This window comes from Pelodiscus sinensis, chromosome 3 (genome assembly GCF_049634645.1).
Source record: "Pelodiscus sinensis isolate JC-2024 chromosome 3, ASM4963464v1, whole genome shotgun sequence".
NCBI lineage: Eukaryota > Metazoa > Chordata > Testudines > Trionychidae > Pelodiscus > Pelodiscus sinensis.
In genome coordinates, this window is record NC_134713.1 from 123,491,164 (window position 1) to 123,511,470 (window position 20,307).

The 20,307-nt window shown below is 47.3% G+C and overlaps 1 protein-coding gene across 2 annotated transcripts in view; it reads right to left on the minus strand.

Moving 5' to 3' along the window:
• The window catches only part of RAB4A (RAB4A, member RAS oncogene family), a 40,692-nt gene extending 20,626 nt beyond the window's left edge, over window positions 1-20,066 (minus strand). Inside the window, exons 1-3 of one of the 2 annotated variants that reach the window (XM_075924731.1) lie at window positions 19,801-20,064; window positions 4,970-5,050; window positions 451-565 (exon numbers count right to left, since the gene is read on the minus strand). In XM_075924731.1, the coding sequence (XP_075780846.1) occupies window positions 451-565; window positions 4,970-5,050; window positions 19,801-19,831 (227 nt within the window). In that variant the 5' untranslated portion in view covers window positions 19,832-20,064. Of the gene's footprint in view, window positions 1-450; window positions 566-4,969; window positions 5,051-19,800 lie in introns of both variants that reach the window. The other variant, XM_075924732.1, reaches the window with a different exon arrangement.
• Between the last annotated feature and the right edge of the window lie 241 nt (window positions 20,067-20,307).

Genomic DNA, 20,307 nt, shown 5'->3' on the forward strand with positions numbered 1-20,307 from the left:
TTTTCATGACAGATTAAAGGAATACAAATTATTTTCTTGTACATTTTGATTGGCATAGTGTGGCTGGCATTTCCTTGTTCCAGTCAGAGGTTTTCTACACAAATCCGAGTACTCAAAATTTGATAGCATGTTTGAATTTAGTTAGCACACTTACAATTGACCATGTGAGTGACGTTTCACAGCGTCACAAATCTGTATCAAAAACAAAAGGCCAGAACCTTAGATGATGCAAGTAAACATAATTCTACTGAAGGTAATGGAGCTATGCCAGTTTAAAAAAGTTGTGGATCTGGCTCAGTGGAACAGATCGAGTCATGACATAAGCAGATACAACTCCAAAAACTCAGGTATTAACTGTACCCATTTACATAAGGGCTGAATTTGGTCCATAATACCTACATCTCCAATTTAGTATTAAATATTCTGTAATAAAGTAAATTAAAAAAATACCTGAATCTCTCTTGTCCTGCTGTGTCCCATATCTGTAACTTTACATATTTACCCCCTACATTTATTATCTTTGAACCAAATTCCACTCCTATAGTATGATTTGAGTCATCTTTGACTAAAATAGAAAGAAAAAACAGATTTAGTATTTTGAGAACATTTCATGTTTATGATTAGATGCTTTTACTGAACTTGGAAACATTTCAATACATATTCATTCATTGCGAAGGCAAGAGCAGAGACAGCAAAAGTGCCATTAAAAATAGATGTCTACCATTTACGGCAAATACTAAATAAATGAAGCATATGCTCTCTCTATAGCCTGGATCAAAACTCTTCAGATGTAGCCATGAAGTTACAAATTGATCAAAGGACCAGATGAATTACCTATAATCCAGCACATATTCAGTGTCAGCAACACATTTTCCCCTCAACATTTTTGAATGCACTGCTCAATTCAAAATACCACTGCAGGAAAGGTTCTTTTTTAAAAGAAAGCCACTTTGTAATACTGAATTCACTAGCAATTTTTTGAATAATTTTAATGTCTGTTTACTAAGGCTCTACATTTTAAAAACTGAGCAATTCACTGCAATAGTAGAACAGAAAGGACTCAGTCTTGTCCACAAATACGCAGGCTCTCTTTTGCCATAAAGTAAAAGCTTAAGCATAGGACCACGCCCCAGTGCATAATTATGGGTCCATATGAGTGCTGTATGGGTCACAGAGGAAGTAAAACAGTTCATTAACTAGCCAAAATAAACAGTACATGATGCATACTTCTATGTTTCAGAATCTCAATTCTTTTGTTTAAACATCGTAAGGCAGGGGAGGGGAACCTTTTTTGGATCGGAGGCTGCTGACCAACAGGGAAAAAAAAATTAAAAAAAAAAAAAAAAAAAAAAAAAACAGTCAGTGGCCACACACAAGGGAGAAGTTAAAAAAAAAAAAAAAAAAAAACCACAATCCACTTCACTGATGTGGCCCCCAACTGAGGAGTAGAAAGACACTTTACACATTCCCTTTGCACACCAGAGCCTGGAGAGGCCTGGACTAGTAGATTTTGTGCGTGCCAGGCCGCAGAGGGACAGCAGAAGGGCTGGAGTGCCAGCACAAGCTCTTCAATGCTGGGGGAAGGGAAGCCCCAAGCCTTGTGGGCTGGATCCAGGCAAGCCAAGGGCCGGATGGTTCCCCACCCCTGTGATAAGGAATGCAAGACTCAAACCGATAAATGTAAGATAAACCAGTGAAACATTTGGCCCCACAACAAGCGTCAAAATATCTGCCAGCTACTTAACATGAAAGGTAGGGTTGTCTATCAGTCACAGCAAGAGACTAAATATTGAGACTTTCTAGGTGTCCTTGGGAAACTAAATTCTTTCTGCTTTGGCTGCCCATCTAGATAAATAGCAATAAAACCTTCTCATCTTTGTAAAATGCTTCGAGAGCATTATGCATTACCTTCCCTCATAGTGGCATAAGAGTGCCTTTATAGCTAAGGCTGACTCGACATCTGTGCAAAAAAAAAAAAAAGAAGAAGAAGATTCCTCTGAATTCTGGTGTGCACGAGCAGGTAAGATTGGACACACAAATCTGGAGTAATTTTAGCCTAGAGTTCCAGAGATCAAACTTCTGTTTTTTCTGTATTGGAACATGTACACTGTAAATCATCAGAATTTCCATAGCTATCACCCATATGCTTTAAACTGGTCTCTTGTAAGTACTCTAAAAATTAATTAGATTACTCTAAAATCTGGTATGCTTCATGGGGACACACGATAGTGTTTGTGATCCAAATTTGGGGTCATTTGACCAAGAGGTTCCCACGTTATAGCACCCTAACAAAATGGTTACTTCTGCTGCCTTATACCCTTAAACAGAGATATTAGAAATGGATGAGTCACAGACCTCAATGCCTGTGAACTCACCATTCAATTAACATAATCATAACTCCCCACTTAATACAAAAGAGTTTTGAACTGAGAGGCTGGAGGTTGCTGCAATTTGAGGCTTGGGCCTGGCCTACACTATAGGTGGCTTATGTTGATTTAACTTTAATAAGCGTCTACACTAAAGTTTCATCCACCATTGTATCTGACCCACTTTGTCAGCTTCACTCCATCTCCGTGAAAGGCACAGAGAGTTAAAGCTCATGTCAGAGCAAAGTAGTGCCAAGCTAGACACTGCACTGCTTACACTGACACTGACTGCCTTTGCAAAAATATCCCACAACACCTACATAGACAGTAGGAAAGCTCCTGGTGAGCATATGCTTGCTGACACAAGGAGCAAAGCGTAGACACACAAATGATGCAATTGCTGCAGAAGCTGTATGCCAGTGTAAATTAAATCTACTAATGTAGACATATCTTTGTTCTACAGTAGCAACTTGTACCACTATAACTATGTTGTTCAGGGATTGTATAAAAGGAAAACATCTATAAAATCAATACTCCTGAGCCAGCAGGGTTTTATGTACCTAATTCTAAGTGTAAACAACACTATGTTGATGAAAGCACTTCTCCTGTTGACATAGATAATCCACCCCCACCCCTCTACATGTAGCTATGCCAGGGCTGGGCAAAACATGGCCTGGGGGTCATATCCAGCCTGCCAAGCCACTCTCTTGGGACCCTCATACAGCTGCTGCAGTTTAAAGCACTGTTCGTGCAGCTCTTTCCTACAGAAGGAGGGGGAGGCTTCATGTGATCTTCCCACTGAGAGCCCAATCCTCAACTCCTATTGGCTGGAAACAACCAGCCAATAGGAACTGAGAGATTGGCCTGGGGGATGCGGCAGTGCAAGACTCAGCTCCCAGATGGGGAAGAGAGCCACACGGAGGGAGAAGCCTGCAATTTAAAGTGATCTGGAGTTGCAGCAGTTAGGTAGCCCAGCCTGCCTGCAGGGTACTGCAGGGCTGCTGGCTGGGAGACACTTAGGTAAGCTCCTCCCAGCCAGAGCCTGCCTCTGGCCCCCCACCCCTCCTGCACCCCAATTCCCTCCCCAGATCACCATCCAAGCCCTCTGCTCTGCCCCCCAGGTCACAACTCCCACCCAAGACCCTATTTCTCCCCCCCCCCCCACACACACTTCTTTCCTGGCCCAGAATCCTCTCCTGCACCCATACTCCCTCCCTGATCCTACACTCCAATCTCCTAACCTAGATCACAACCTCCTCCTTTGCTCAAACTCCCTTTCAGACCTCACACCAGTCCCTTAACTCATGCACCCTTCTGCGCCCCAGCCTCCATCCTAGACCCTGCACCAACTCTACAGGGAAGTGCAGCCCTTCACCACTTTACAAAATCTTGGAGTGGCCCCTGACCAAAAATTATTGCCCACCCTGATCTATTCCAAGGGGAGAAGTCCTCCCGTTGGTGTAGGTAGTTTCTTCACTGCTGCAGCATTTTAAGACTAGACAAGACCTGACAATAAGGGAAGCAGTTTCATTTTGGAGGGGATCAAACTACTGGGGGAGAGGTGTTGAATGTGTGAAGGCTACAAAGGAACAGTGCAGGATTGGGGCTGCACTGAAGGGAGGGGAAATATGAAGATGGGATGGTAGGGGTGGTGAGAGATCCGGGGCTTAAGTGAGGAAGACATAACTCTCAACCCCCTGAAATATGTAGGCTATTCTTTCTGAGGAGCTGGCTAAGTGTGAATGTATGTCAGGATCTAGATCCTCCTGAACCTTAATTAATGGAGATTACTTATCTCCTAGAATTGGAAGGGACTTTGAAAGGTCATTATGTCCAGTCCCCTGCCTTCACAGCAGGACCAAGTACCATCCCTGACAAATTTTTTTTCCAAATGGCCTCCGCAAGGATTGAACTCATAACCTTGGGTTTAGCAGGCCAATGCTCAAACCACTGAGCTATCCCTCCCCCATGCCAAGAGCCACTGTGCATAATAAGACATTGCTTGAAGAGGATATGGACAATCTGTTCTTCCTTTTTGTTCTATAATACCGTTAAGTGGAATCCTGGGGGAAAACAGAGGCTGTAAAAGGAAGCAAAGAGCTCAGCAACTGGAGTTGGCAGAGTAAATATATGCATGTTAATGGGGCGTATGGCAGCATTGCTGGTTTTCAGAACTCAATATTCTGCACAGGAATGACATGCCAACAAGCAACTTTAACTCTGTATTAAAGCAATTTTTTGCCACTGAACATAAATGAGTGTACATCTGTCTATTGTATTAACAAGTGTTAGCGCAGTCCATTCTGGCATCAGAAACTTGGTAGCTTTACTTTGCTTAAATGCTCACTACTAGCATGCCCTAGTATGGCTTACTTGGACAGTGTGAACATAAATTACTGTGCATTAGAGCATAGATTATCTCCTGCTGTAGACTACAGCGCAGTTTTAGAACATGGTTCTGAACACAATTCTCAGACAAAACATTATCTGCACTGGTTAAAGAAATGTTGCTAGTAGGAAAAAGTAGGTGCCAGTGTGGACTGAGCTTTAAAACTACCATACGGTGAAACAGACATCACTATGACCAGATATAAATTACTTACATTTCTTCTCAATAAACTGATGAAGTAAACAGGACTTGCCCGTTCCAGCATTTCCAATAACTAAGAATTTAAACAGGAAATCTGAATAATAAAAAAAAAAAAAAAAGACAAATATGAACACTGAAAGAACCAACTATGAGACATTTACTACTGCTTTAGGATCCACTTTTTGTATTGTAAACAGAAAAAGTAATGGTAAGGAGAAAAGTCTTCAGTCAGCCAACAGCTGTTATTCTAAAGAGGAAGAATAGATAGGAAACTTAGAAAAACGGCCATAAACGTAAGGAAAAGAGTATCTATAAAGGAGTTAAAGCTAGAGCACTGTTTATGGAGCTACAAGGATAGATACGTTAAAAAGCAGAAGAGCTGGATTAAGAGGGCCGTTGCGAAGAAGGGCGGGGAGGCAGGGAGAAAACAAACCAACACCAAAGGTAGGTGGCCTTTTAGTATTCCACAAAGCTATGTTCTTGTTTTTCCGGAATCCTCATTTCTCTCAATGAGAGCCCTAACACTATTTTGAAAAGCTTCCAAGGGTTAGCCGAGTTAGTCTTTAAGGTGCTGCTAAACTATTCAATTTTTTAAAGTTTTTTCCAGTTACAGACTAACAAAACATGTAGATGGAATCATTAGATTTCTTGGGTATAACCCACTTCTTCAGATGTATGGAGTTATTAAAAGTCCAGTTCCAAAATAAATAGGGGATGGAGTCATTTTAAGTTGCTTGGACATTACAACACAGTTCTTACATGTGAGGACTTTTTTTAAAGTCAGAACGAAAGTCATATACTCAAAGATCTGGGAATTAGTTCTTATCATTAAATGCAGAAGTGATATTACTTAGAATTAGTAACATTTTCACACCCCACAGCACAAGAGAGGATTTATTTTAAACAAATGAAAACTGATCAGCTTCACTAGTTCTTACATCCAGAGAACACAGAAAAAGCCAATTTTAAGACAGTCAAGAGAAAATGAAGCATTGTGATTTGTAACTAACAAGAAATTCACTAGCATGCTGGACTAAATGTATATTCAATTCCAGATGTACTGTTTCACAAAATGATTGTTAGAGTCCAGAAAACACTGTGGCATAAACAGCACAAATAAAACGGCTGAATTCAAGTAAGATGCATTTAACCAAATATATAAGCCAATTTGTAGGGAATAAATAAGTTTCTAGTATAATAACGTCACCTACAATGATAAATTAAGAAAAACTCAGTTCTTAAAAACAGTACAGTAATCTTCCGATAATCCGGCACCTTTAGGACCCAGAGAGTGACAGATTATCAGATAGCCCCCCCTTCCAATAGTCCAGCTCTGCTCCAGGCGTCCCCGATTCAGCTGCTGCTGGTCAGTTTCAGCAACAGCTGACTTGGGGACGCCTGGGGCAGAGCAGCCGGGGTGCAGCCAGGTTGGTCCGGTAGCGCCGCCCTTCGGCACTGCGAGACCAACCCGGCAGCACCCCAGCTGCTCTGTCCCAGGCGTCCCCAAGAGCAGCTGGGGTGCTGCCGGGTTGGTCTCGCAGTGCCGAAGGGCGGCGCTACCGGACCAACCCGGCAGCACCTCAGCTTCTCTGCCCCAGGTGTCCCCAAGTCAGCTGCTGCCAAAACTGATCAGCAGCTGACTCCAGGAAGCCCATGGCAGAGCAGCTCTGCCCCGGGCTTCCTGAAGTCAGCCACTGATCAGTTTCAGCAGCATCTGACTTGGGGACGCCTGGAACAGGACAGCCGGGGTGCTGCCGGGTTGGTCCCGCAGTCCCGAGGGGCAGCACTACGGGACCAACCCGCAGCACCCCCAGCTTTCCCGATTCAGCTGCTGGTCAGTTTCAGCAGCGGCTGAGTCGGGGAAGCCGGAGCAGAGCAGCTCCAACTGTCTGGCAGCCAGAGCACTTCCAGGTTCCTGATGGTGCCGGACCATCAGGAGTGCCGGAGCATTGGATGCCAGACCAAAGGAGTTTTACTGTACTAGGAAACCGTTATGCTCTTCTTTATATAGGAGATAAGGAATCACCCCCTACAACGGAGGAGGAGAAGCCTCGTACACCCAAGGCTGGGAGATCTGCTCCCACCACTACATTAAGAAACATAGGGTAGTGGTGGTCAGAGACTCTCTTCTGAGGGGGACGGAGGCACCCATCTGTCCTCCTGACATTTCATCTCGGGACGTATGATGTCTGCCCGTATCAGAGATGTTACGGAGGCATTGTCGAGGATTATCCGGCCCTCTGACTACTACCCCATGCTACTCATCCATGTGGGCACAAATAATACTGTGAGGTGTGACCCTGAGCAGATCAAGAGTGACTACAGGGCTCTGGGAGTACGGGTGAAGGAGTCTGGAGCGCAGGTGGTATTCTCTTCAATCCTTCCTGTTGAAGGTAGAGGCCCGGGCAGAGACAGGTGCATCCTGGAGGTGAATGCCTGAGTGAGAGAATGGTGTCACCAGGAGGGCTTTGGCTTCCTCGACCATGGGATGCTATTCCAGGAAGGACTGCTGGGCAGAGATTGCATTCACCTTTCAAGGAGGGGGAAGACCCCATTTGGACACAGACTGGCTAACCTAGTGAGGAGGGCTTTAAACTAGGTTCGATAGGGACAGGAGAGCAAAGCCCACAGGAAAGTGGAGAACTTGGAGACCTGGGAGATGGGACGGAAATTGGAGGGAGCGTGGACTATAATAGCAGAGAGAAAGAGGGTCAGAGCAAAACTTGGAGGCAAGGTCAAATCAGTATGGGTATGTCTACACTACAAAGTTAGTTCGAACTAACGGACGTTAGTTCGAACTAACTTTAATAGGTGCTACACTAGCGCTCCGCTAGTTCGAATTTGAATCGAACTAGCGGAGCGCTTAGTTCGAACTAGGAAAACCTCATTTTACGAGGACTAACGCCTAGTTCGAACTAGCTAGTTCGAACTAAGGGCTGTGTAGCCCTTTAGTTCGAACTAGTGGGAGGCTAGCCCTCCCCAGGTTTCCCTGGTGGCCACTCTGGCCAACACCAGGGAAACTCTATGCCCCCCTCCCGGCCCCGGACCCCTTAAAGGGGCACGGGATGGCTACGGTGCCCGTGCCAGGTGCAAGCCTGCCAGCACCCAGCTAGCAGACCCTGCACCTGGCACGGCACAGAGCCACCCACCCGATGCCCCCCAGCCCACCCCCTCTTGCCGGGACCAGGCTGGCAGCTCCCGGGAGCTTGCCCTGGACCGCAAGAGGCGGGCACCTTCCTGGGCTAGTGCGGACATCGTGGACCTCGTCCACGATCTCCGCACTAGGCACAGGAAAGTGGCCGTCTAGGGCAGGAGAGCTGCCAGCCTGGCCACCCAGGAGCAGGTGTGCATGAAAATCAAGGGGGTCCACTGAGACCCCCGACACTGAGCCCTGAGCTTACAATGGCCGTCTTGGGTCAGACCAAAGGTCCATCTAGCCCAGTAGCCTGTCTGCCAACAGCGGCCAACCCTAGGGACCCTGGAGGGGATGGACCGAAGACAATGACCAAGCCATTTGTCTCGTGCCATCCCTCTCCAGCCTTCCACAAACTTTGGGCAGGGACACCACTCCTACCCTCTGGCTAATAGGACTCCATGGACCCAACCTCCATGACTTGATCTCACTTCCCTTTAAACTCTGTTCTAGTTGTAGCCTTCACAGCCTCCTGCAGCAAGGAGTTCCACAGGTTAACTATTTGCTTTGTCAAGAACAACTTTCTCTTACTAGTTTGAAGCCTGCTACCCATTCCTTTCCTTTGGTGTCCTCTAGTCCTTCTTTATGGGAACTCAGGAAGAACTTTTCTGAATGCACCCTCTCCACCCAACCCCTGCTTTTAGAGACCTCTATCCTGTCCCCCCTCCGTCTCCTCTTTTCTAAGCTGAACAGTCCCAGTCTCTGTAGCCTTTCTTCATCTGGGACCTGTTCCCAACCCCTGATCATGTTAGTTGCCCTCCCCTCTCCCAGCCTTTCTCTTCCCCTCTCCCACCTCCTTTTCCCAGTCTCCCCCAGTTTTTTTCAATAAAGACAGAGTCAATGTTGGAAGAAACGTTATCTTTATTTTGTACATCAATAAGAAGGGGGGCTAGGGAAGGGTAAGTGGAAGGAGGTGAGGGAGGAATGGGGTACGAGCCCCCGATGGGGAGGACTGGGCTGGCTCTGCGGGCTTCTGGGGGTGGAAGCTCTCCTGCAGCCCCCCAATTACTCCCTCTCCCCAGATGGCAGCCTGCGGCAAGTGAAGCCGGGCTGATGGCCGAGTGCTGTGATGTGCCCAGTGTGGAAGCGGGGCACCCCTTAGAACTGTGTGTCCGGGGTGGGGGTCGGGACCCTTTAAGCGCAGCCCTCGGCTAGCCTGAGACAGTATCTCCATGCTCCAAGTCCTCCTTTTATGCCCTGCCGGCACTGCTTCCGGCCATCCTTAAGCCCTGTTCAGAGTCCACTCAATGTGGACTTGCTAGTTCGAACTAGTTTTTAGTTCTAGATGCGTTAGTTCGAACTAGCTTAGTTCGAATTAACTAATTCGAACTAAGTTAGTTCGAACTAGCGCTGTAGTGTAGACATACCCTATTTTAGATGCCTATATACACAAGTGAGAAGTATGGGTAATAAGCAGGAAAAACTGGAAGTGCTAATAAGTACAATTATGACATTGTTGGCATCACAGAAACTTGGTGGGATAATACACACGATTGGAAAGTTTGCATGGAAGGGTACAGCTTGCTCCGGAAGGATATACAGGGAAAAAAGGGAGGAGGTGTTGCTTTATATATTAAAAATGAACACTTGGAGTGAGGTGGAGATGGACATAGGAGACGGAAGTGTTGAGAGTCTCTGGGTTAGGCTAAAAGGGGTTAAAAACAAGGGTGATGTCATGCTAGGAGTCTACTACAGGCCACCAACCCAGGTGGAAGAAGTGGATGAGGCTTTTTTTTTTTTTTTTAAACAACTAACAAAATCCTTCAAAGCCCAAGATTTGGTGGTGATGGGGCACTTCAATTATCCGGATATATGTTGGGAAACTAACACAGCGGGGCACAGACTATCCAATAAGTTCTTGGACTGCATTGGAGACAACTTTTTATTTCAGAAGGTTGAAAAAGCTACCGGGGGAAGCTGTTTTAGATTTGATCCTAACAAATAGGAAGGAACTGGTTGAGAATTTGAAAGTGGAAGGCAGCTTGGGTGAAAGTGATCATGAAACCATAGAGTTCATAATTCTAAGAAACAGTAGAAGGGAGAACAGCAAAATAGAGACAATGGATTTCAGGAAGGTGGATTTTGGTAAGCTCAGAGAGCTAATAGGTAAGGTCCGATGGGAATCAAGACTGAGGGGAAAAAAAACTGAGGGGAGTTGGCAGTTTTTCAAAGGGACATTGTTAAGGGCCCAAAAGGAAGCTATTCCACTGCGTCAGAAAGATGGAAAATACGGCAAAAGACCGCCTTGGCTTAACCATGAGATCTTGCATGATCTAAAAATAAAAAAGGAGTCATATAAAAAATGGAAAGTAGGACAAATTACAAAGGATAAATTTAGGCGAACAGCACAGGAATGCAGGGGCAAGATTAGAAAGGCAAAAGCACAAAATAAGCTCAAACTAGCCACGGAAATAAAGGGAAACAAGACGACTTTCTATAAATACATTAGAAGCAAGAGGAAGACCAAGGACAGGGTAGGCCCACTGGTAAGTGAGAAAGGAGAAATAGTAATAGGAAACTTGGAAATGGCAGAGATGCTTAATGACACTTGTTTCAGTCTTCTCCGAGAAGTCTGAAGGAATGCCTAACAGTGAATGCTAATGGGAAGGGGGTAGGTTTAGAAGATAAAAATAAAAAAAGAACAAGTTAAAAATCACCTAGAAAAGTTAGATGCCTGCAAGTCACCAGGGCCTGATGAAATGCATCTTAGAATACTCAAGGATAGAGGAGGTATCTGAGCCTCTAGCTACCATCTTTGGAAAATCATAGGAGACAGGAGAGATTCCAGAAGACTGGAAAAGGGCAAATATAGTGTCCATTTATAAAAAGGGAAATAAGAACAACCCAGAAAAGTTAGTTTAACTTCTGTGCCAGGGAAGATAATGGACCAAGTAATTAAGGGTATCATCTGAAACACTTGGAAGGTGGCAAGGTGATAGGGAACAGCCAGCATGGATTTGTAAAGAACAAATCATGTCACACCAATCTAATAGCTTTCTTTGATAGAATAACTAGTCTTGTGGATAAGGGAGAAGCAGTGGATGTGGTATACCTAGTCTTTAGTAAGGCGTTTGATACGGTCTCGCATGATATTCTTATCAATAAACTAGGCACATACAACTTAGACGGGGCTACTATAAGGTGGGTGCATAACTGGCTGGATAACCGTACTCAGAGAGTAGTTAACGGTTCACAATCCTGCTGGAAAGGTATAGGAAGTGGGGTTCCGCAGAGATCTGTTTTGGGACCGGCTCTGTTCAATATCTTCCTCAACGATTTAGATATTGGCATAGAAAGTACGATTATTAAGTTTGCAGACGATACCAAGCTGGGAGGGGTTGCGACTGCTCTGGAGAATAGGGTCATAATTCAAAATGATCTGGACAAATTGGAGAAATGGTCTGAGGTAAACAGGATGAAGTTTAATAAAGACAAATGCAAAGTGCTCCACTTAGTGAGGAACAATCAGTTTCACACATACAGAATGGGAAGCGACTGTCTAGGAAGGAGTATGGAAGACAGGGATCTAGGGGTTATAGTGGAATACAAGCTGAATATGAGTCAGCAGTGTGATGCTGTTGCAAAAAAAGCAAATATGATTTTAAGATGCATTAACAGGTGTATTGTGAGCAAGACATGAGAAGGCATTCTTCCGCTCTACTCTGCACTGGTTAGGCCTCAGTTGGAGTATTGTCTCCAGTTCTGGGCACCACATTTCAAGAAAGATGTGGAGAAATTGGAGAGGGTCCAGAGAAGAGCAACAAGAATGATTAAAGGTCTAGAGAAGGAAGGCTGAAAGAACTGGGTTTGTTTAGTTTAGAAAAGAGAAGATTGAGGGGAGACATGATAGCAGTTTTCAAGTATCTAAAAGGGTGTCATAAGGAGGAGGGAGAAACCTTGTTCATCTTGGCCTCTGAAGATAGAACAAGAAGCAATGGGATTAAACTGCATCAAGGGAGATTTAAGTTGGACATTACGAAAAAGTTCCTAACTGTCAGGGTAGTCAAACACTGTAATAAATTGCTCAGGGAGGTTGTGGAAACTCTCTCTGGAAATATTTAAGAGTAGGTTAGATAAATGTCTATTAGGGATGGTCTAGCCGGTATTTGGTCCTGCCATGAGGGCAGGGGACTGGACTCGATGACCTTTCAAGGTCCCTTCTAGTCCTAGTATTCTATGATTTCAATCATGTTTTTTAAACATTACTAGGGACTAGAGATGTTAAAGAGTGTTTGTATAAATGTGTATCTGATGAAAAATTTCAGCAGTTACATGTTTACTCACTGTGGGAGGGCGGAAGAGGTGGTGTCGGTGCTTGCAGGGAGCCAACTTTTAAGCCAGCTCCTGCCTCCCTGCACTGCTGCCTCTGTGAGATGTATGGGAGATGCACAGCAGCTGCTGTCTGCAGGGAGCTTGGAGCCCCACCCACAGAGAGGGGCTGCTACCCATTGCAGACAGAGGCTGCTTCACAGGGTGTGTGTGTGTGGAGGGGAGGGGCAGAGAAGCCCACCACAGAGCCAGTGCTGGGGAGGAAACCCAGCTTTTAAGCCAGCTCTCCCCCCCCCCAGCACAGTTGCAGTGGGGAGGAGGGGAAGGGATGCGAGTAGTCAACAAGATTAACCAATAAACATAGGCTTATCGATTAATCATCTAGTCGACTACTCATTGACATCCCTAATTTCAAGTTCATCTGGATATGTTACCTACACATGAATCATTAAGGTTACTAGAACTACTCTGACTGTGAGACGAACTAACACCACCTCCTTAGCAAAACAGCTACCTTCCTTTTTTCAAAATGCTATCAGCAGCAAAGTTAGCTGGAAGAGAACATCCCAATATAATTAATTTGCTGTTGTTAGAGTCCAAGAACCAATCTGAAAAATGTGGGATTACTTCTACACTGCAATGTTGTGTTGAAAAGCTATGCCTGTCAGATGTGGGGGGTGTAGTGGGGCAGGGTTCATGTACACAGGCCATTTGGCTGGCAGAGAGATGTCACTATTACAAAAATAACTCCTTCGCTAGTTACCTTATGTCATTCTGAGAATTGGATTAGCTATACCTACAAGACTTCCTTTTGCTGGTATGAGTCTCCACTAAGGGAATCCAAAATAGCTTTACCAGCACATCTGTTTTGGTAAGTATTTGTAATGGAGACCGGTTCTGAATGTTTCCAGATATCATGGGACATCGTGGTTAAATTAGCATGGGTACTCTGTAGAGCAGAAGTGGGCAAAAGGGCCTGTGTGGGCCGAATTCGGCCCACCAAGTGAACTGATCCAGCCCGTGGAGGTCCTGCTGCTCCCCTGCCCCCAGGCCAATCAGGGCCTAGGGATGGGGGAGCATGGGGTGCTTAGAATCAACATTGACGGTTGACTAAGTGCCACAAACCGGAGGGCAGGGAGTGAGCTCCCCTTGTGCCCAGGCCAATCAAGGCCAAAGGGCAGGGGAAAGTGTGTGATATCTCCTCCTGCCCTGCCCCTTGCAGGACAGGGGTAGGATGGGAGGAGACTTTGCATGCTCCCCTTCCTGTAAGCCCTGCTGGCCTGGGGGAGCATGCAAAGTCTCCTCCCACCCTGCAAGGGGCTCAGCACTCAGTCAACTGCCAGCTGCTGCTTAAGTCCAACGCTCCCTTGCAGGGCAGAGGTGGACTTTGCATGCTCCCCCTGCTCCCAGGCCCTGCTTGATGTGAAGGTAGGGGGCAGCAAGCAAAATCTCCTCCCACCACCAGGGACACAGGCACCGGGCAGGGGCAAAGACTTCACATGCTCCTCCATCCCCAGACCAATCCCCAGTCTGTGGATGGGGAATCATGGAAGCATCCTGACTCTGCCCCCTTCCACGGCATGCGTGGGCCACTTCAAAAATTCTGGAAGCGGCCCACAGTAAAAAATTGCCCACCCCTATTGTAAAGGCTAGGACAGTCTTTTCTTATGCTGTATAGAACACGTGCTATATTACAGAAGTGCTCAAATATAATATTGGTGACATTAGTTTAACATTTCAAAGGTTCAGAAGCACAATTGTTCCAGCTATGATGATGCAACATGAACCTTACTGAATATACAGAAACAAAAAATGTTATTTCTCCTGTACTTTTAACCTGCAAAACACAATCAGGGGTGTGTGTTTTGAAATATAGGCACTTTCCATGGACCTGGCTCTTTGCAATAGTGAATCCAGTAGAAGTATACATGGGGCGGCCTCCCACATACTTCTGAGTTATGACCAAAATGCAGCATAAGGAAGAAGATTTCACCTGAAGCAGGATCAAACTGAGGCCTTGCATACACCATGGTAAGCTAGATTTCAGAGTCTGCAAAATGGCACTTTTCTGTGGTACTGGTGAAACAATCCTGCAGTAGCTTCATTTAAAATTGAAAACTGAATTTAATAAGAAAACAGTCAGTACAGTAAGCTTTGTGCTGTTTTAATAGTGAAATCACATTATATGCTATTCCCCATATTTTCATTTTTCTGCATCATAGATCTTTGCACAACCTGCAATTCAAAAGGTAATGAGAATCTGAAGGTTCTGATTGCTAGATAGGAAACAAAACTTTTGAAACTTCAAAGCATAGGAACTAGTTTGGAATCAGTAGACAGACAAGTTAGCTGGCCATCTGTTTAAATATATCATTGGTGATGGTTTTAGTTGTTGTATGCAGTGTTAAGTCTAGAGGTATCAGTACAAGGATATGAGACAAGGAGCTTGCAGTAAGACCCATTTCAATTGACAAGACAAGTTTTCAAACAAAAAAAAGTTGTGTGGGTCTCAACAGTTTGTCTCTTTCCAACAGTAGTTGGACCAATAAGAGATATTACCTCACCCACCTTACTTCTCAAAAATGGTACAGTAACTCCTCATTTAACATGGTAGATACATTTCAGAAAATGATCGTGCTAAGTGAAAACGTGTTATGCAGGGTCAATTTTCCCATTGAAAATAACAGAAAAGGTGGGGGTTGTGTTTCAAGTGCACATGAGCTAGCAGCTCCAGCCTGCACTTGTTAGGACATAAGGTTGGGGGAGAAAGGGGACTGGGTTATAGCAAGGAGGGGATGTGTTTGGCTCTGGAGAAGGAAAGGGAAGGAGGCTTGCAACCGGCAGCTGGGTTTCCCCAGATGGCCTGTTGCCAGCAGCTGCATGGGGCTTCCTCTGCCTCCTTACAAAGCAGCGGAGGTTTGCCACTCGCGGATCCCCTCTGGACAGATGCCTTGCGTCCGGCCAGAGGGGGTCACCAGGGAACGGTGTTGCGAGTGGCAAACCTCCACAGCTCTGCAGGGCGGCAGGGGAAGCCTTGAGCAGCTGCTGGCCACCAGCCGGTCCTAGAGGAAATAGCATTATTGCAGGGATGGTGTCATGTTGTTTAAAAATGTTACTTAAAAAAATCGTGCTATCATGAAAACATGCTAAGCGGGCATGTGTTAAGTGAGGAATTACTGTATTTCATACTATTAGAAAGACATCTACATGCTCAGAAAAACATTTTAAGTTCCTTTCTCTTTTTTTTTTTAAATAAGGAAAACCTATATCCCAGGGGATCACAAACTGTGTGATATCATGACCCCCTAAAATGCTAGATGAATGTGTGTCACCTTCCCCACCCTCACTGCCCTGGGTTACTTCCTCCCCCCTTCTCACCAGACTCCTTGCCCTCCTGGGGTTCCTTCACAGCGTTTGTGGTCCTCAACGCACTTCCCCCATGCAGGCTCCCCCCCCCCCCATCTTTTTCTCCTCGGTGCCCCTTTTCTGCTCCATGTCCCTTTGGTTCCTCCTCTCCTCTCCCATATCCCCTCTGCCTCCTCCTCTGACCCCCACATGCTCTTATTTACCTCTGGGTCCTCTGCCCCAACCCAATCCCCCAGCCCAATGCCTGAGTGACCCCGCCCTATCCCAGCCGGGTAAGCGTTCAGTCGCCCAGCAACCGTGCCCCAGCCTGCTCCTCGCACGTCCGCTCCTGTGCTGGCCTCTGCCTCACTCTCCCGCTGTCTAGCTTCTTGCTGCAGGCGAGCTGTGCTCCTGGAGTCCCGTGGCCCAAGCCACGGTGCATGGCTTGCCAGCGGCTACCTTCCGCCGCCCCGCCACTCTTTGCAGCCCGGGAGAGAGGGGTTGCAAGTAAAAAACTGAATCCAGCTGCAACCCCCCCCCCCCCTCCCCAAGATGCTCGTGACCGCCCTGGGGTTGCAACCCACAGTTTGAAAAACACTGCTATATCCTATAGACTAATTTGTGACAAGTGGAGAGTTCCAAAGTAAGTACCACAGCCACAAAAATTCATAAGACACCAAAACAAATACCATGTGTTTTATTGGCTGCCAAAAGTACCTGTGAAAGCTAATGCTCTCAATTCCATTTCTAGTCAATTATTTCTTTTATATTATACCAGTCTAGAAAGTCTATTACATGCTTGCAAGAAGCATTCCATTGCAAATAATTTCTCTCAGCCTAGCTAGAATTAGTGTACTTTGCACAGAAGACTTAAGACACGGCCATGCTTAGTTTGTAAACTAGTAACTGACAGAGAGACGGGCATCAATATACGTAAACAAGATACCAAAAGCAAGTATTAGCTGTGAATGCCCTGATCGGAATTCCTAAATGAAACTGTTCAAATGACACCATACTGATTTTCATATGGGATGAAAGATATTTTCCAGTTACAGACTAACTTGGCTACTCCCTGAAGCTTTTCCTAGAGTGCTGTCTTAGTGACATTAAGTTTGCTAAATAGGTAACCACATAACTGCTGAGATTTTCATCAGTTACATGGTCCCACATTGTAGTGAAGCCTCCCTTGGAGTGGGGCTCATCAGCCTCTGCTGGCCCTGCAGCAGCAAAGCTACTTCCCCAGAAGTTAGTTGTATAACCATGACAATTAACCAATGAGCATCAGCTTAACGGATAAATGGTTAACCAGTTACACTCTAATACCACTATTACCCAGTAGTGGTTAACCAGAGCTCTGGCTGGGCTGGAGCAGCCTTCTGTCCACAGCAGGCTTGGGCTGGAGCAGACATTTGCTTGCGTCCTGACGCCTGCTCCAGCCCAGCCAAGCTCCTCACCTGCAGGATGCCAGTTAACTGGTTAACTTTTTAAACAGGATTTAGTATCCCTAATTCAGATATTTGTCCTGTAAGTTGAGGATCCCCTCCTTACATCATTGTAAGGGTAACTACAAATACATCCATGAACTGTGCTCTCACCTCTCTAGGATGGGAGAAGAGCCCTACCACCCTCAGTTGTAGTGTGGAGTGGGGACCATGTGGTAGCAATTGGTAACGATTAGCTTAACTGGGCCTCTCTAACATATACTTAGGTAGCCAAGCTATCACTTTTACCGTGTCCTTTTTCTCCATTCCCTCCTATGGTTTGCTAGACTTGCATACATTATCTTTGATTTTAAGCTTTTTGGAGATAGGCTCCATACAAACTTGAACTATAAACACATGCTCTAGCACAAGACTATGATAGAGTGGGCAATAATATTTTTTTTGGGGGGGGGGCCACGCCAAGGTTTTGGAAAGTGGTCAAGGGCCACACTTTTCTGTAGAGCAGCTGCGGGGTCTAGAATGAAGGTTGGGTGTGGAAGGGTATATAGGGTAAGGGACTTGGGTGCAGGAGATGGAGTGATTTCTGAGAGGGAGTTTGGGCAAAGGAGGGGGTTGTGACCTCAGTCAGGGGGGTTGGGTGTAGGGTAAGGGAGGGAGTATGGGTGCAAGAGAGGATTCTGGCCTGGGAGAGGGAACTAGGAGGGGGTGTAAAGTCTGGGAGAGAATTGTGACCCGAGAGAAGGGGAAAAGGGGTTCAGATTGAGGAGGGTTTGGGTGGTGACTTGGGGTAGGGGAGTGGGGTTCAGGGTCTGTGAGAATGTCTGGGTGCAGAAGAGGAGTCTGGCCTGGGGAAGGTGTGTGTGTGTGTGGGGGGGGGGGTACAGGTTCTTGGAGGGAATTGTGACCTGGGGCGTGGGGGGGGGGGGGGGAGAGGAGAAGAAAGCAGATGGTTTGGATACCACCTGGGGGAGAGAGTTGGGGTGCAGGAGGGACTGGGGTGCTAGAGGCAGGCTCTGGCTGAGAGGCATTTACTTAAGTGTCTCCCATCCAGCAGCCTTGCAGCATCTCCAAGGTAGGCTGGGCTACCTGCTGCAGCCCCAGATCACTTTAAACTGCAGGCTGTTCCCTCCACCTCAGCTTCCTGAGCAGGGAAGAGGCATGCACTGCACCCATCCCCCAGGCCAATCTCTGGTTGTCTCCAGCCAACAAGAACTGAGGATTGGGCTGTCGATGGGGAGATCACATGAAGTCTCTCCCTCCCTCCGTAGCAAAGAGATGCATAGACTGTGCTTTAAACCATAGCTGCTGTATAACTGAGGGTCCCAGCAGGCTGGCTTGGTGGGCGGGATCTGGCCCCTGAGCCTAATTTTTCCCAGCCCTGCTCTAATACTAATTAAAACCTCTGAGCATTGCCATCAAATTATACATCAACTCCTGCTAAGCCAATGAAATGCCAATATTCCTTCTGAAGCCATTTAAAATTCAAGGAAACGGAAGTTTCTTCTTAAGATTCATGGCTTGAACTTCCCCAAGCCAAATAGCTCATCAACTCTCAACAGCGATATCAGTATTAAACAAAAAGCGACAAGGAGTCCTGTGGCACCTTATAGACTAACAGATGGGTCGGAGCATAAGCTTTCATGGCCAAAGACCCACTTCATCAAATGCATGTATTAAACAAGGCGTTCTAAGTTTAGGCGGCCTGCACTGAGCATCAAAGGGAAGGACCAGGCAAAATCCGGGAAGCTGAAGACGCAGATGATGCAAAAACACCTGAAGTACAAACGTAAGAGTCTGGCGAAGGGCAGAGGCCTGCTGCAGTTGATGACCTGAGGGGATCTGCCAGACTAGGCCAGGCTTAGAATCACAGGGCGGGAAGAGAGCTCAGGAGGTCATCAAGTCCAGCCCTCTAACCAAAGCAGGACCAATCCCAACTAAATCAACCCAGCCAGGGCTTTGTCCAGCTGAGACTTGAAACACCTCTAGGGATGCAGATTCTATCACCTCCCTAGGTAACCCATTCCTGTGCATCACCGGCCTCCTAGTGAAATAGTTTTTCCTAATGTCCAACCTAGACCTACCCCACTGTAACTTGAGGCCATTGCTCCTTGTTCTGCCCTGTCTCCCTACTGTGAACAGCCTCTCTCCACCCTCTCTGGAACCTCCCTTGAGGAAGTTGAAGGCTGCTATCAAATCCCCCCTCACTTCTCTTCTGCAGACTAAACAAACCCAAATCCCTCAGCCGCCCCTCGTAGGTCATGTGCTCCAGCCCCCTCATCATTTTGGTTGCCCTCCGCTGGACCCTCTCCACTGCGTCCACACCCTTTCTATGGGGGGGGGGGGGCGAACTAGACACACGACTCCAGGTGGGGGCAGCGCCGGGCAAGGCACAAGGCTGCGGGTCTCACCCCAGCGATGAGCGTGCAGCTCAGCAGCCCGCCGGCGAAGAGGCAGCTCCTGCCCGCACAGGCGGGCCCGGGGAGTCGATGCCTCTTGAGCCACACTCGCCTCCACAGAGTCCCCCTCCCGCCCGGACCCCTCCCGCCGCTCGCCCCGCCCGGGCCCCCGCGCGCAGAGCCGCGGCCCGGCCCCTACCGTAGGTCTCGGACATGGCTGTCTGCGACATTTTGGGAGCCGCGGCCTCCTCCTCCTCCTCCCACGCCTGCGGCTGGAGCGTGGCGGGGGCGCCTCAGGACGCCTGGTACGAGGGGCGGGGGGCGACTCCCAGCAGCGGCCGCCGCTACAAACCCTCCTCCCCCCCCCCAGACCCAAGAAGGCGCCGCAGCGGTAACTGGCTTGGAACGGCCACGCACTTGGCCCTTCTACGCACGCGCGCGCAGCTCTCCCCCCCCTCTCTCCCCCCAACCTCCCGGGGCGTGGTCTCTCCTTCGCACATGCGCGTCGTCAGCTCTTCCACCCCCCGCGCACTCCTCACCCCCGCCCCCAACGGCTCTGCCCAAAACAAAGCGCACGTGCGCGGCTTTAGAACGAGCCGCGGAGCTCGTTGGGAGGAGTCGCGGGACCAGCTGGCTACGTGACGGGGGCGTGGCTAGCCGCGCATGGGGACGCAGGGTGGGGCTGCTGCAGGGCCAATCGCTCTGC